General features: G+C 37.8%; 1 protein-coding gene across 1 annotated transcript in view; it reads left to right on the forward strand.

Moving 5' to 3' along the window:
• Positions 1-2,115: 2,115 nt before the first annotated feature.
• LOC129489408 (uncharacterized) overlaps positions 2,116-15,481 on the forward strand; it is a 45,776-nt gene continuing 32,410 nt past the window's right edge. The window contains exons 1-6 of the mRNA XM_055291924.2: positions 2,116-2,394; positions 4,296-4,386; positions 5,175-5,185; positions 5,332-5,426; positions 9,546-9,858; positions 10,326-10,380. Coding sequence (XP_055147899.2) covers positions 2,116-2,394; positions 4,296-4,386; positions 5,175-5,185; positions 5,332-5,426; positions 9,546-9,858; positions 10,326-10,380 — 844 coding nt within the window. The remainder of the gene's footprint in view (positions 2,395-4,295; positions 4,387-5,174; positions 5,186-5,331; positions 5,427-9,545; positions 9,859-10,325; positions 10,381-15,481) is intronic.

The raw sequence follows: 15,481 nt of genomic DNA on the forward strand, positions 1-15,481 counted from the left end.
CCTCCCAAAGTGCTGGGATTACAGGCGTGAGCCACTGCGCCCAGCTCAACATGCTATTTTTAAGATGATGCTATACGTACTAATTCATTGCTACTAACCATTGCATGTTATTCCATAGTGTGCATTGAATACATTTTATTTATCTGTACCCTAATAATAGAACTTGTTTGACACCAGCTCCTAGCTCTCACAAAATACATGGGAGACCTTATCATTGGATCTAGGGTACACCCACAAATTTCTCCAAACATTGCTAACTGACCTCATCAGTCCTAGATTCCCACTAACCTTGTACAAAGGCTCCAAGTCTCACTGTCCCCCCAACACCTAGTATTATTGAAAATTATAATTTTTACAAACCTGATGGGTATAAAGGGATATCTCATTTAAATTTGTGTTTTTCTAGTTATTAGTGAGGGTGACCATTTTACCAAACATTGTTAACCATTTGAAGTTCTCTTCTATTAATTGTGTTTTCAAATCTTTTCCAAATATTTAAATTTGTTTTACCTTATAGCATATTCACAGTTTTTTTTAATGTAAAATGATTGGAAAAAATTAGGATGGTTACCTATCTAGCAGCATCTTTCGGCTTAGAAGATGGCATAGAAGTTGGAATTAGATTACTTGGGAAATTTTTCAGATCATGAAGACTATTAAATATGGGTTTGAATCACAGTTTTATAACTTAATTGTTGGGTGAATTAGAGCAAGATACTTTTTCTTTGTGTGTCTCTGGCTGGCTGTGTGTGTGTGTGTGTGTGTGTGTGTGTTTAAAAGGGGGGAAATAATTGTGACTTATTGTAAGGGCTTGCTATTTTCTATAAGATGACTTATATAAAGTTTGCAGTATAGCACATGGACAACTGCAGGTGTTCCATAAAAATTAGTTTCTTCCTATTCTGTATGACCTATATATATATGAGGAACTCAGTAAATAAAAGCTCACAGTATTGATGTCACCATCATCATCATATTATTTGGAAGTATTTAGGAAAAGCCTTACCTGAAGATGAGTATAGACCGCCCGTCTTCTTAAGATCTTGCCCAGTCCTATGTATTCATAGAATTCACTCACACAAATTTGCCTTAGTGGTGATGAGTTATCAGATTTCTTATATTCCCTTGAAGCCCTGGTAAATTGCTGATGTTTGTCATTTTCTTAAAATCTTGTAATTTCTTCAGATATTTTCTGTACTGATTTTGAAAATCACCAAATTAAACCTAAAAAAAATCCATACAATTTAACTAAGGCCATATTCCTTCCATCTTTTCTTTCTCCTTCCTTCTCTCTTCCTTTCTTCATTTTTCTTTTCTTTCCTTCCTTTTCCTTCCTTCTTTCTTTCTTTCTTTTTCTTTCTTTCTTCTCCTTTCTACTTTCTTTCTCTTTCTTTTTCTTACTTTCTTTCCTTCTTTTTCTTCTTTCTTTCTTTCTTTCTTTCTTTCTTTCTTTCTTTCTTTCTTTTCTTTTCTTTTCTTTTCTTTCTTTCTTTGATGGAGTCTCACTTTGTTGCCCAGGCTGGAGTGCAGTGGCACGATCTTCACTCACTGCAACCTCCACCCCCCAGGTTCAAGCGATTCTCCTGCCTCCACCTCCTGAGTAGCTGGGATTACAGGTGCCTGCCACCGTGCCCGGCTAATTTTTGTATTTTTACTTGTGACGGGGTTTCACCATGTTAGCCAGGATGTTCTCGATCTCCTGACCTCGTGATCTGCCCATCTTGGCCTCCCGAAGTGCTGGGATTACAGGCATGAGCCACTGCGCCCAGCTCTTTCTTTCCTTCTTTCTTTCTCCTTTCTTTCTTTCTTTCTCCTTCTTTCTTTCTTTCTTTCTTTCTTTCCTTTCTTTCTTTCCTTCTTTCTTTCTTTTTCTTTTTCTTTCTTTCCTTCTTTTTCTTTCTTTATTTTTGCTTTTTCTTTCTTTCTTTCTCTTTCTCCTTCCTTCCTTCCTCCCTTCCTTCTTTCTCTCTTTCTTTTGACTATTTTTATAGCTTATTTATAACCAAACACCTTGTATTACTTACCTTTGCTGTTTAATAAATTACGCCCAAACTTACTATCTTAAAACAAAACACTTTTATTATCTCACACTTTCTGTGAGTCAGGAGACTGGGCATGGCGTGGTTGAGTCCTTTGCTTATTGTCTCACCAGTCTTTAAGCCAGGTGTCAACTGGGCTGAATTCTCATCTGGAGGCTTAACTAAGGAGGAATCTGCTTCGAAGCTCATTCAGATTATTGGCAGAATTCACTTCCTTGCAATTGTAGGACTGAGGACTCTGGCTTCTTGCTGGGTGTTGACTGGAGGTTACCCTCAGCTCCTAGAGGCCACCCTCAGTGCCCAAAGGCCACCTGCAGTTCCTCATCACACAAGCTTTCCTAACATGGCTGCTATTGTAACTTCATCAAGCCAGTAAGGAGAGTCTCTAGAGCAGTCTGCTAGCAAGATAGAATCTTATATAAATGTAACATAGAGAGTGACACCTGATGACCTTTGCCATATTTCATTGGGTAGAAGCAAGTCACAGGAGCTTCTGGCCACATTCAATGGGAAGGAATTACCCAAAGATGTGAACACCAGGAGGCAGAAATCTTGGAGCATTTCTGCCACATGACTCAAACACCACCATCTGCAAGTAGACAAACAAAGACAAAGACAGAAGACTGCTGAATAGTATTATGCTCTGTCATAGTTATTTAGAAATCTTAAAATTTGTGAATTAGGTAACTCTTCAATTCTTTTCATTTAGTTCTGCTTCTGTCTCTTATTCCTTAACATTCACTTGCTATTCCATTTTTCATATCAATTTCTATATGAGTCCCTCCCTCCATCTCCTCTTCCTTCCTTCTTCCTTTTTCTGCAAATGCATATTTATCCCCCTTTATATTTTCAAACACTATTTTAAGTACTGGGGATACAATGATGAAAAAAATGCCCAGTCAGTCTTAATCTTCACAGAGCTTATAATTAACTAGGGAATCAAAATTATATAGACAATCCCAAGATATTGTCACAAACAGGATCACAGAGAAAGCCCAAAGTGATGATCGGGCTACCCCACCCAGGAAGGAACTCAACCCATTCTAGAGGGGAAAAAAGACTTCTCAGCGAATGTGACCTCAAAATTCTAGTTAAAAACGTAGTATAGTAATGAAGTGGTAGAATGTGGAAATCTATATTGAGGACTAAACATTAATGATCTAAAGAGCAAGAAGGCTTTATTTTCACATGCTTGCTTGAAATTGTAGCTTAAACCTCAATCAATAAGTACATGTAGTTCTACTGATGCATTAGTAAAAAAAAAGTATAAAAAACCCAATGAAGATTATATTGTAATATCATTTAATAAAAATTATTATTAGCTATCTAAACTTGGGCAAACTCTTTACTTTTTGTATTAGGCCATTCTTGTGCTGCTATGAAGAAATATCCGAGACTGGGTAATTTATAAAATAAGTTTGGCTCACAGTTCTGCAAGCTGTACAAGAAGAATAGCAGCATCTGCTTCTGGGGTGGCCTCAGGAAGCTTCCAATCATGGCAGAAAGCAAGGCCAGGTGTGGTGGTGGCTCATGCCTGTAATCCCAGCCCGTCGAGAGGCCAAGTGGGGGCAGATCGCTTGGCACAAAATTTAGAGACTAGCCTGGGAAACATGGCAAAACCCCATCTCTACAAAAAAATACAAAAATCATCTGGGTATGGTGGTGCATGGCACAAAATTTAGAGACCAGCCTGGGAAACAAGGCAAAACCCCATCTCTACAAAAAAAATACAAAAATCACTTGGGCATGGTGGTGCATGCCTATGGTCTCATGTACTTGGGAGGCTAAGGTGAGAGAATTGCTTAAGCCTGGCAACTCAAGGCTACAGTGAGCTATGATTGCACTATTGCATTCCAGCCTGAGTTACAGAGTGAGACCCTGTCTCAAAAAGAAGTCAAGGGGGAGTAGGCACATCATGAGGCAAAAACAGAAGCAAAAGAAAGAGAGTTGAGGTGTGAGGGAGGTGCCACACACTTTTAAACTACGTGATCTCAGTGTTAACTCAGAGCTCACTTATCACCAAGGGGATGGCCCAAGCCATTCATGAGGAATCTGCCCCCATGATCCAAACACCTCCCACCAGGCTCCACCTCTAACACTGGGGATTACAATTCAACATGAGATTTGGGTAGGGACAAATATTCAAACTATCTCACTTCTCTATGCTTCAGGTCCCTTATCAACAAAATGGGTGGGTATTGGTCATTTCTAAGGCATTTAACTAGTTCAAAACTCCATAAATCTATGAATCTGTAGGGTGTGAGAATGGCATGTTATGCTAACAAGAATGTTGCTCTTGGACGACACTTTAGCCGAGATCCAAACCTAGGTCTCTCCTCCAGTCAAGGTAAGGCCTCTCTCTACTAGCAAGACCTTTGTGTGAATTATCAAAAGGCGCTGCCTCCTCACGGATGCATCACTGAAAGGCATCCCTTCTGCAAGGCACAGGGCTTTTCAAGAGCTGTGAGGGTTGGATTTTAGGCACCCCAGATGCTCACATGCAGAGCAGAAAAAAAGTGCATGATGGTTCCGAGATCAATGTTATTTCTATCTAGTTGTGACATTTAAAGTTCTGGCTTCATGAGAAATGAGAGATGTTCTGGCAGAGGTGTAGGCAATGATTTGTCCATGGTCACTACCAACCTTATGTACATATAAATTCCTGAACACTGCAGTTTAGGAAAGGAGGTCCTCTTGGATTTTAACAATATTTTCCTTGGCACTTAACATTTTTGTAGGCAGAATTGTGTGTTTGCATTTAAAAAAATCTATTTTAGTTTTCTCTTTAGCCAGCCTTTTTTCAGGCTTTGGTATAATTATACTTAAGATGTTTTGGGCACAGCAAAATGATCAGATTTACAATGCACAGACCACTGTCTATTGAGGTAGATTTACCATTCACCCCTTCTGGGTAAGGGCTCCTGTCACAGCCCCTCCTCTGCTGCGGAGCTGACAGACTGCATTTATTGCTTTTCCTGGGATCCCAGACACCCCTCTTCCCTTCTCCTAGGGACTTGCTACTACCCACGGCTCAGCCTGTGACTCATCTCCCTAGAGTAGGTTGCACCACTGGCTGTCTGTTGGCTATTCAAGAGTCATTATTTATACCTGTTTAAATCCCCACTGGTCTCAAAGGCTCAGAGGAGGTGAGTCCCACCCAGCAGATGTCTTTCTTTTAGATAGAATTAACTTAGGCTTTTAAATGCCCTTGAAGCTAAATACCTTCTTTGCTGCCTCACTAACTGACAGATGTATGGATTGTATTTTTTGTTCAATTTTGGCACTGTACTAGGTCGCCATGGGCTGGGCAGATCCTGAAGAGAACCAGCTTGAGTCTGACAGTCCTTCCAGAACATGGCACCCACCTCCACCATATAACACAGCCAAGTACGTCCTTAAAATGAAAATATAAAATGGGAATATTATATATAAATGTACATATTGGGCAATTAAATAAAATAAACCACCTCTCTGACAACAGAAATTTATTGAGAGTGAGCTTAGAGAGATAGTCATCTTTAATCATCACTATCATCAGTATCATAATGGCTAATATTTATTTATCAATCATTTACAATCTGCCAAACATTTGCTAAGCATTTTTCTGAATTACCTAATTTAATCCTAGCTAAGTTGCTATTTTATTTTGAGGGCAGTCTCCTTTATTTTACAACCAATTTTCCAATAATTAATTAGTAAAAATATTTAAATGACTCTGTATATGGTGTTTAAAATGGGATTGTTGAATATGTATTTACATGGAAAGATGCCCAGAAGACATTTTAAATTGGGAAATGAACAAATCAAAAAAGCTGTTGCAAAGGATTTTCTTTTCAACAACTTTGAACTTTCTGCAAAAAAAAAAAGATTTTTTTTTCATTTGGAAATAGAAAATGTATATTATATATGTGTATATCCCATTATATAAAAATGTTATTTACTTACAGGGAATAATTGGTTACATTGTAATATGGTGAATTCTAAAGAATGGGATGGAAAAGAAGGAAGGGGGTAAACTCTCTTCTTTCACTTTACTCACACCGCTATAATTTATTTTTAACAACAAACACTATATTGATTTTTGTAATAGAGAACTTTTTAAGGTAAAAGTAAATGAATAAAAGATGTCATAGCCTCATCAAGTTCTAAGCATTTTCTTTATACCACCCAAATTGGTGTTTCATCTAAGCTCTGAAGCATCAATGTAATGGCAAGCCTATAAACATTCACAGTTGACAAAAGTCAAGTAAACCTAACAAAAGCAAAGAAGTCTGTATCAATCTATTTTTAATTGACCTAAATATAGATTGATCATAGTAGAGCATGCTGGCACTTAGCCAGTTCCTGTAATAACTTAATAGTGATGATGATAATTATAACCAACATTTATACAGTGATTCTCAGATTTACAGATTAAAAAGCAAGCTCACTTATAGGTTTCATCTGACCCTTATAGTGACCTCTTTAAGGAGATATTTTATGCTAGTAATAAAAGTAGTCCTAAATTAAGCACCTGCATTCCCAGGTGCCAAGCACTGTACAAAGTGGACTACATATGCCATCCCATTTAATCCTCAAAAAGATGCTATGGATTAAGCATGTGTTAGGTTCAGCAGCAAGTTGGAGAAAATAAGTAACAACAATGGCTCAAAAAAATAGAAATGCATTTGTTTCTTCTCTAAAACCCTGGGCTTTGGTGGTGATTCCAGGATCAGGAGAGACCCAAGGCTCTGCTCTTGTTCTACTGTTCTCAACACAGTTTACATTTCATGGTTCAAGATGACTTCTCTAGCTCCACCCATCATGTCTGAATTCTAGCCATAAGGAAGAAAACAGCATTCTCCCTCGTTTTTTAGAAGGATACTTCCTGGAAATTACAGACACCACTTTTGTTTTGACCTCGTGTCCAGAATTTAACCACATAAACACATCTAGCTGCAAGAAAGGGCTGAAAACATGGACTTTTTTCTGGGCATCTGTGTCTAGCTAACTTTTGGTGGTTATTTACTGATGAAGAAGGGAAGAATGGATATTGGGATATTGGGATAAAACTAGCAGCCTCAGACATAATATATTATTATTCTCATTCTACAAGTGAGAAGCTAATGAATATATCCAGCGTTACAAAGCTAGTAAGTGATAGGGTTAAGTTTGTTTGACTCTGAAGTTGATCTCTTTCCACCATAGTAGACTGTCTCTTACACTGTTAGTTGATCTATTTCCTAAGATAGTTAGAATTCAGCTAATCAGATATAAAACACTTTTTAAACAAAAGGCCAACTATCAAAATTTTGCTTTTGGCCTGGGTACCTATTTGCTCCATCAGCTAGTGGGCTTACCAGAAATAAGCAGATACCCCATACATGTGTAATTTTGGTTAATACATAGTTTAAAAATAGAAGTTTCTAGAATAAATTATAATCTTCCCATCTAATAGCTGTAAACATGACATTTGGTAAAGAATAATAAGGAAATCTTTGGATAAAGAGGAATGACATCTCTATACCCATCAAGACTGGCTTATATCTCAACTTAAGAAAGTTTTTTATGTAAGATTGCATTAAATCAGATAGAGGGCTAGAATGACACTTGTTTAATGATGATTGCAATAACAATGTAATAGTTATGTAATTAATAGATGCTAAACGCTATGTGTCCAAGAGTTTTATGCTGTAACAGAAGTAAAGGAGATTTGTGTGTGGCTACAACTGTGCTGTCTATTGAGCACTTGAAATGTGGCTGGTCCAAATTGCGATGTGCTCTAAGTGTAAAATACACACAGGATTTTGAAGACTTAGTATAAAAATAAGAATGTAAAGTAACTCTATAGTTTTTATGTTAATTACATGTTGAAGTGATATTTTAGATATATTTGGTTAAATAAAACATAATATTAACTTTATTTTCACCTGTTTCTTTTTACTTTTTGAATGTAACTACTAGAAAAATTTAAATTACATATATGTAGTTTGCATGAGAAGCTCATGTGATATATGCTTTTTGAACAATGATGGTCTACACAAAGAGAAGCAAAGGAGAAGACAAGGACAGAGGGTCTTCACCATTGTTCAAGAAGAAAAAAAAAGTTCTCACTGTGGAGTGTCTTGAATCTCTCAGTCACTAGAGAGGGGACCTTGTTTCTGGGTCGCAGTACTTCAACAGGATTTCTAAAAATTTATTTCAAGCTCTCTGAAAATTCATCCCATTCCCTTTTAAAAAACTCACCCTCAGGAGGGAAGGAAGGAGTTGAGGCAGAGAAATTTCCAATAACTAATTTGGTTTCCCAGATCTTCCAATAGAGGAAGGAGTGTCTAGGGGAAGCAAATAATGCCTTGTGGTTATTGGAAAGAATATGCCCCACTGGAAGTAAATGCATTGATCTTGAATCAATTATAGCACTTTTCACTGCAAATAATAGAAAAACTGGCTTAAGCAATGAGGAAACATATTGTCTCAACTCTGAGTCCAGAGATAAAGCAGGCTTCTGCTCCATTTTTCTGCAGTTTCTCAGGCTCTGCTTTTCTGGGTATATTGGCTTTCTTTTCAAATTATTTTTAATAACATAATGAATTTGTGGCTTCATTTCTTCTTACTATTCTGTTTAATTTTTACCACACTCTTTGTCATTAAAACTTTCCAAAAAATAATCACACAAACTATTTTGCAGGCTTTTGTTAGCCTTTATTTATTTATTCATGTAGTGAATATATTTCTTGAGCACCAACAATGTGCCAGACATAACACAATTCTTGTTCTTAAGGAGTTTGCCATCTCTCATTAGATAAAATAGACAAGTACACACAAATCGTATCTCAAGTTTGTCAAAACGATAAGGTTCTTCAGTAGACTTACAGTTACCTAAATTCAAGTCCAAAACTTTGTCTTTGAAATCCAGTGGCCAAATTGAGTGGAAGAACCAGCCTGGTCAGTCCAAGCCATTCCTGAGAAGGGACTTGTATCAGCAGGTTTTTCTGTTCTTCAGTCCGTGCTTTGGATCCTTCAATGACTAATGCTTGTGGAACTGTATGATGAATCTTGCCAAATATCTTTGTCAAAGAAAGAGAGTAAGGCTTTAATTTTCTGTGAAATTCTGTTTTTCTTTTTGCCCAGGTGAAACACTAAAGAGGCTCTGTAAGGCATGACTCTGAAGAAGGCCACTATCTTTTACTGCCATGACACCATTTCTCAGAACACATCCCATGGGCCCTGAGTGGTCAGGAGTCCAGAGAAAAACAGTCAAGCCCTCCTTTAATAGTAAAATTTTTGTCTGACCCTCTCAAATGGCTATTTAGATCTCTTGCAAATTGAACCAGAAGGTCTTTGGTTCAAGTTCCTGACTTAGCAATTTTGGATGTGTTATCTCACATGCCATGATCAGGTTCTTTGTGGAAGTTCTCTCTTTAATTCTTCTTGAAATAGGTTTCATTTTGTTTTGTTTTTTTAAATGCCTATTTGAAATCTGAGGAAACAAAAACTCAGAAAGTGACTGGGTCCTTGACTTCCCAGCTCTTTACTACAGTCACCGGGGAACACAGTGACCCCATCCCTAATCACTTCTTCAAGAGGTGCAAGTGACCCAGGAATTCCCCTGCCATTGCACAATGAACTTTCCATACCTTTATTGGGAATTCAGTTGTGGGGAGGAAATCAAGGCTTTCAAAAACATTATCAGGAGACAAAAATGAAGCCCCATCTGCATTTGAATTTTCCAGTTTCTCAGTGTCAGGCATTGAATTGTCATGGTTTGGCTCCCACTCGTTTTCTGCTTCAACGCTCAACAAGAAGACATGGAAGTGCAGCACCACCTAGAATTCACTTGGTAAATATTGTTGAAAGAAAGAATGAATGAATGAATGAATGAATGAGCCCAGGTTTTCTTATCCTAGAGATTGCTATGAACTTCTGTCTTTAAAGATTGGTTTAATTTCAGGCCCATCTCAGAAAGAATAACCAGTTGGTGTGATGAAAAGTTTTTACATATGGGGTTTCATTCTAGAGCTCTTATTACATTTCATTACCATTCTCCAGAGCAGACTTTTTTTTTTCTTTTTTTTTGAGACAGAGTCTCGCTCAGTCTTCCCGGAGTGGCTCGATCTCCGCTCACTGCAAGCTCCGCCTCCCGGGTTCATACCATTCTCCCGCCTCAGCAGAGCAGACAATTTCAACAAAGGATTAGTAGAGCTCAAAATATCTTTAGCATGCCTCGATTTTCCCACACTTTTGACTAAGATACAGGAAAGAAAACAAAAAGTAGGGAGAATGACTAGCGAACTCTTAATTCTTCAGGTTGGAAAGAAATGCATTTCCTGTGAGTTGGAGAAGGTCCTTCCGTTCTTTGCAGGTGAGTGGACAGCAGAAGCATTTTTCTTGGTATTCTAAGTAGAAGTGGCCCTGGAAGCCACTGAATTTTGGTTTTCACCAGTCAACTGAATTTGGTTGTGTTATGGGAAGTGGACCGCTAATCACGAGTGCCTCTCCTGGGGTATGCCATAAAATCCTCCCACTCCGTTTCCTGGCACTATAAGCCCCCTTGTTTTGACAAATAGATCTTACCTCGTGATACAGATAATTGTTCCAATTTATGCATAATGTTTTTAGTGGTAAATTCATAACACACTATGTAGTGCTTAGAGCAGTGTATTGATAACACACACATATGTGTAGCTAAAGACTAATAACTTTCTATTTTGTCACTTACAACAATTTGCACTCATTAATGATTTTTTTCCCAATATTTATGATCCGGAGGTAGAGTCATTACAAATAAAGTGAGGGACCTATGGCAAGAGAGGGTTTGCTTTTCCCCAAACTACTCTCTATCATACCCCCTGACGTCCTATCTCTATCTCCCTTCCCTAATCTGAAAAAAAGAAAACCACAAAATCTCTCCTAAAGATGTTTGTCAATGATTAAAATTCTACCATCAATGGCATATATTCCTTTGATAGACTGCATCTCTTAATGGTATATAAATTACTCTGGAAAAAGGTTAACGTTGTGATGCTGTTTAGCCTTTCATGTTGATGGCGAAGAATGCATAGATCATGAAGCTGCTAAATCCTCACAGTGGTTTGGTGGTAGGTGAGACTGCACCAGGCAATTTTGAGTATCATGGGAAATTTTTGTCTACTGAACATTGTGGGCAGGCGTGGCACTCAGATTGTGCTTCTTGCTTTTTGCTCATGGCTGTGGAAGAATAGAAAAGTGTTATATAATCGTGAAAAGCACTTGGAACGACTCCTGGTACTATCAGCTTTGTTGAAATTTGTACTGACTTATGTTAACTAAAGTCTAATTGTTTAAACATTTATTATCAGAAGGTATTTCTGATAATGTTTATACAATCAAGAAGTGGCAAAGTTGGCCTAAGAAGCCTAATGTATCTGATTCTAGATACAAACCTTATTGTTTTGGAATCACATACATTAGGCTTCTTAGGCCAACTTTGCCACTTCTTGATTGTATAAACTTCGACTCTCAGAGCCTCATTTTCAGTTAAAGTCTATTTAAGTCAAGAATAGTCTCTCTTTATCCACAGTTTCACTATCTGCAGTTTCAGTTAGCCCTCATCAACCTGATAATATGAAATGGAAAATTCCAGAAATAAACAATTCTTAAGTTTTAAATTTTGTACCCTTCTGAGTAGCGTGATGAAATCTCGTGCTGTCCTGCTCTGTCCTCCCTGAGACATGAATCCTCCCGTTGTCCAGATCCTGCACGCTGTACACACTACTCACCTATTACTCACTTAGTATCCGTCTTGATTATCAGATTGACTGTCCTGGCAGCCCAGCGCTTGGACTCAAGTAACCTTTTTTACTTAATAATGGCTCCAAAGTGCAAGAGGAGGGATACTAGCAATTTGAATATGCCAAAAAGAAGCCGTTAGTTGCTTCCTTTAAGTGAAAAGATAAAAGTTGTCAACTTTAGGAAGGAAAAGAATCATATGCTGAGATTGCTAAGATGTTCTATCTGTGAAATTGTGAAGAAGGAAAAGAAATTTCTGCCGGTTTGGTTGTCACATCGCAAATTGCAGAAATTACAGCCACAGTGCATGCTAAGTGCTTGGTTAAATGGAAAAGGCATTAAACTTGTGAGTGGAAGACATGAACAGAAGTGTATTCCAATTGATGGCCATCAGGTGTGGTACTCTTCTAGGTTTCAGGCATCCACTGGGGTCTTGGAACTTATCCCCCATGGATTAGCGGGGGACTATTGTACCTATTTTATGACATTAGTATCGTATATTGTATAGTACTTTATAGTATTACATATTAAGTAAGATAATGTGTGGTGGTTATTTAACACAGTGTAGATTTACTTAAATAATAAGGGTAACAATGATGATAATGATGATGATAGATGGGACTTTAACAGATGCATGTCAAGGTTTTACTCTTTTCAGTTGCTGTATTAGTATTAAAAGAAAACCTCTTAGGTTCCTAAGTGAAGACATTTTTGATGACGTGGTAATAGAATTTTTGAACATTAATGTTTTTTGACATGATAAGTCCAAATCTATACCTATTCCCAAGGCCCAACCTGGATCTATTATTACTAAAGATATTAATACATGCTTTGAGTTATTTGCAATATAAGTAAGTCATATGCTACATATCGTCCTACCTCTTTCCTTGACAGTCTGTGAGCTCCTTGAGTTCCATCCTGCATACTTTTTAGACTGTGCTTCCGTTTTGACTTCAATCATTTTCATAGAATCAGCCTACAGTGATTCCTTACCCTGTATCCATCCATATACCCAACTACCTATGGTTGTCGCCATCTGAATGCCCCTCCCCAGCCCACCCTTACCTTCTCGGAGCCTTAAGAATTTGGTTTAGGTATCACCTCTTCTAGAAACCTTGCCTTTCATATACAGTTCAAGAGTTCCTCTTCTGAGTACTTACACATTACATTACATACTTTATGTAACACGACTAGTTGGCAACACACACGCTTGATATATAATTAGTATATCATGAATAGTTAAAGTCACTTGGTCCTTTCAACCATTTCTATTTTCACACACATATGCTCCATTTACCTTATTTATATTGAACACGTCTTACAGATTATTATCTATGCTTAATGCATCTTCTGAGCTTCACCCATCCTGTTTGTTTTCTTGCCTTCTACAGCCAAATTAATTACTTGCAAATACACATTACAGATTATGTATTTTTATCATTCAATACCACCAATTTGAAATATTATCTCTTCTTGAAATTTACCCTTGACAGTTTACCTTTTGAACCTAATACAGGTATTAAAGATTTCTAATTTAAAGGAAAAACAATTTGTTCCTTTAAGTCTCAAGGTGATTTACAGAAGTCAAGTTAAATGGCACCTTGGTTAACTACTTAAACCTCTCTGAGCTTTAGTTTTCTCTATCATAAAAATAAGATTTTATATCAGATACATGTGAATGCTGCCATTTCAGCCTCAGGGGCACAGGGGGATGTTCACATTTGGATGGTTTAGCAGATCATATGGAGTGAGTATCTCTCAGGTCTAAGGATGGGTGGAGAGGGTTGAATATCTAAATCAGTACAATGAAAAATACCCTATAAGGCTGGACATGGCAACTCATGCCTGTAATCCCAGCACTTTGGGAAGGTGAGGAAGGAGGGTCGCCTGAGTCCAGGAGTTTGAGATCACCCTGGAAACATAGTGAGACCCCAAAATTTAAAATTTTTTAAATTAAAAAAATTAGCCAGACATGGTGGCAGGCACCTGTCATCCTAGCTACTTGGGAGGCTAAGGTGGGAGGATCCTTTGAGCCCAGGAGTTCGAAGCTGCAGTGAGCTATGGTTGTATCACTGCACTCCAGCCTGGGTGACAGAGCAAGACCCTCTCTCCAAAAAAGTAAAATACCCTATAACACATAAAGAAATGCTTGCTGCCATGTGGAGTTGCTTTCAAACCTTCAGTGCAGTAGGCCTAGCCATGCCTTTTCCATTACCAGTTAGTAAGTAAGTGACCTGCTGCTGCATAAGGTGACCAACCATTCTGGTTTGCCCAGGAGTCTCCTGGTGTTAAGAGTGAAAATTCTGCAACCTGGGAAACCTCTCAGTCTAGGGCAAATCAGGATGGTTGCTGAACCTATTTCTTAGTCTCTTTAAGCATCAGTTTCCTCAAATATAGAGGGGGAGATATAGACATATCCATCACAGCAGTTACAAGGGCTAAAAGAAGTAATGAGAGTAGAGTGCTTAACAACAATGCTTTTACTATGAAGGCCATGAATATCATGTTTCTCAACCACCAATCTAGTCTGGAGTTTCATCATCTCTGAGTAAACTTGTGCTTATTTTTGTTTTATTTTACTGTATCTCATTTTTCATGGAAACACATGTAAACTGTCAGAGAATGGCAAATGGTTCCTCCTAAAACTGCTGGTTCTTAACAAACTTAAAGGATGGATTTTCCTCCTCTGCATATTATTACATGCAGCATTTGACTGCTAAGGGTTAAGGTTCCTCCTTTGTGTGGTGTTCATAGTTTCAAATCTTCGGTGCAGTAGGCTTAGTCATGCCTTTCCCACAACCAATTAGTAACTAAATAACTTATGCAGATCATAGTTTCAGTCAATATCTCCCAGGCAACTTATTAGCTTCCCGTAGTTCACCGTAAATCAGAATAGGCAAAATTTTCCCTACTAACCAAATATGATGTTCAACCTAAACTTAGAGTTTCAAAACATTTCAAACAAATGCAGAGTAAAATGTTCGGTAAGTGTAGCCAGATTTGACAATTACATTTTGAATGGCTGATTACATGTTTTAGAGCTGTTTACATTTAAGTGTTTCAATTTGGATGCTTAGTTACCTTCTCCCCTGTGAGATCACTTTGACTACTCCCTGCATTTACCCTTCCTTGTAGCAATGAGTTCTTTGGAGGAAGTCAAATCTCATTCTTGGTGGCAGAAATAAAGTGAGCAGTGAAATGTAAACGTCTCTTGACTTGACAAGATGTTCAAAATCCAAAATCCCACTTCACAGTGTAATAGCTGTTGACACAGTTTAAACATATATACTCTTAGCAATCATGTTGCACCTCATTTAATGCTGAATTATTTTCCTCTACAAATCAAGCTGCAACATTTGTGGGCATCTATTTTCAAAGGATTGTTCTAACTTTGGAGAAGGCTTCACTGGAACTTTCATCTCACTTTCTTTTCCCTAAATTTGAGACACTTTTGAATTTGCAAAGTAAACTGTTTTCTGAAATTCTATTTCTGGCATAGGAATGTATTTAGATGATAGAGGGAACTGATGAGATGTGAAGAGAAAAAGAGGGTTATTAATCCAGGTAACAGTTATATTGTGTTTGTCGTGGGTAATTTATCATTATGTGTTATCTCAACTCTTAGAAAATGGGATTACTATGCCTTAGAGGGGCATCGTCTCCAACACTGCGATTTACCTTCAGCTGTGTTTGGA

The sequence above is a fragment of the Symphalangus syndactylus genome, chromosome 9 (assembly GCF_028878055.3).
Source record: "Symphalangus syndactylus isolate Jambi chromosome 9, NHGRI_mSymSyn1-v2.1_pri, whole genome shotgun sequence".
NCBI classification, from domain to species: domain Eukaryota; kingdom Metazoa; phylum Chordata; class Mammalia; order Primates; family Hylobatidae; genus Symphalangus; species Symphalangus syndactylus.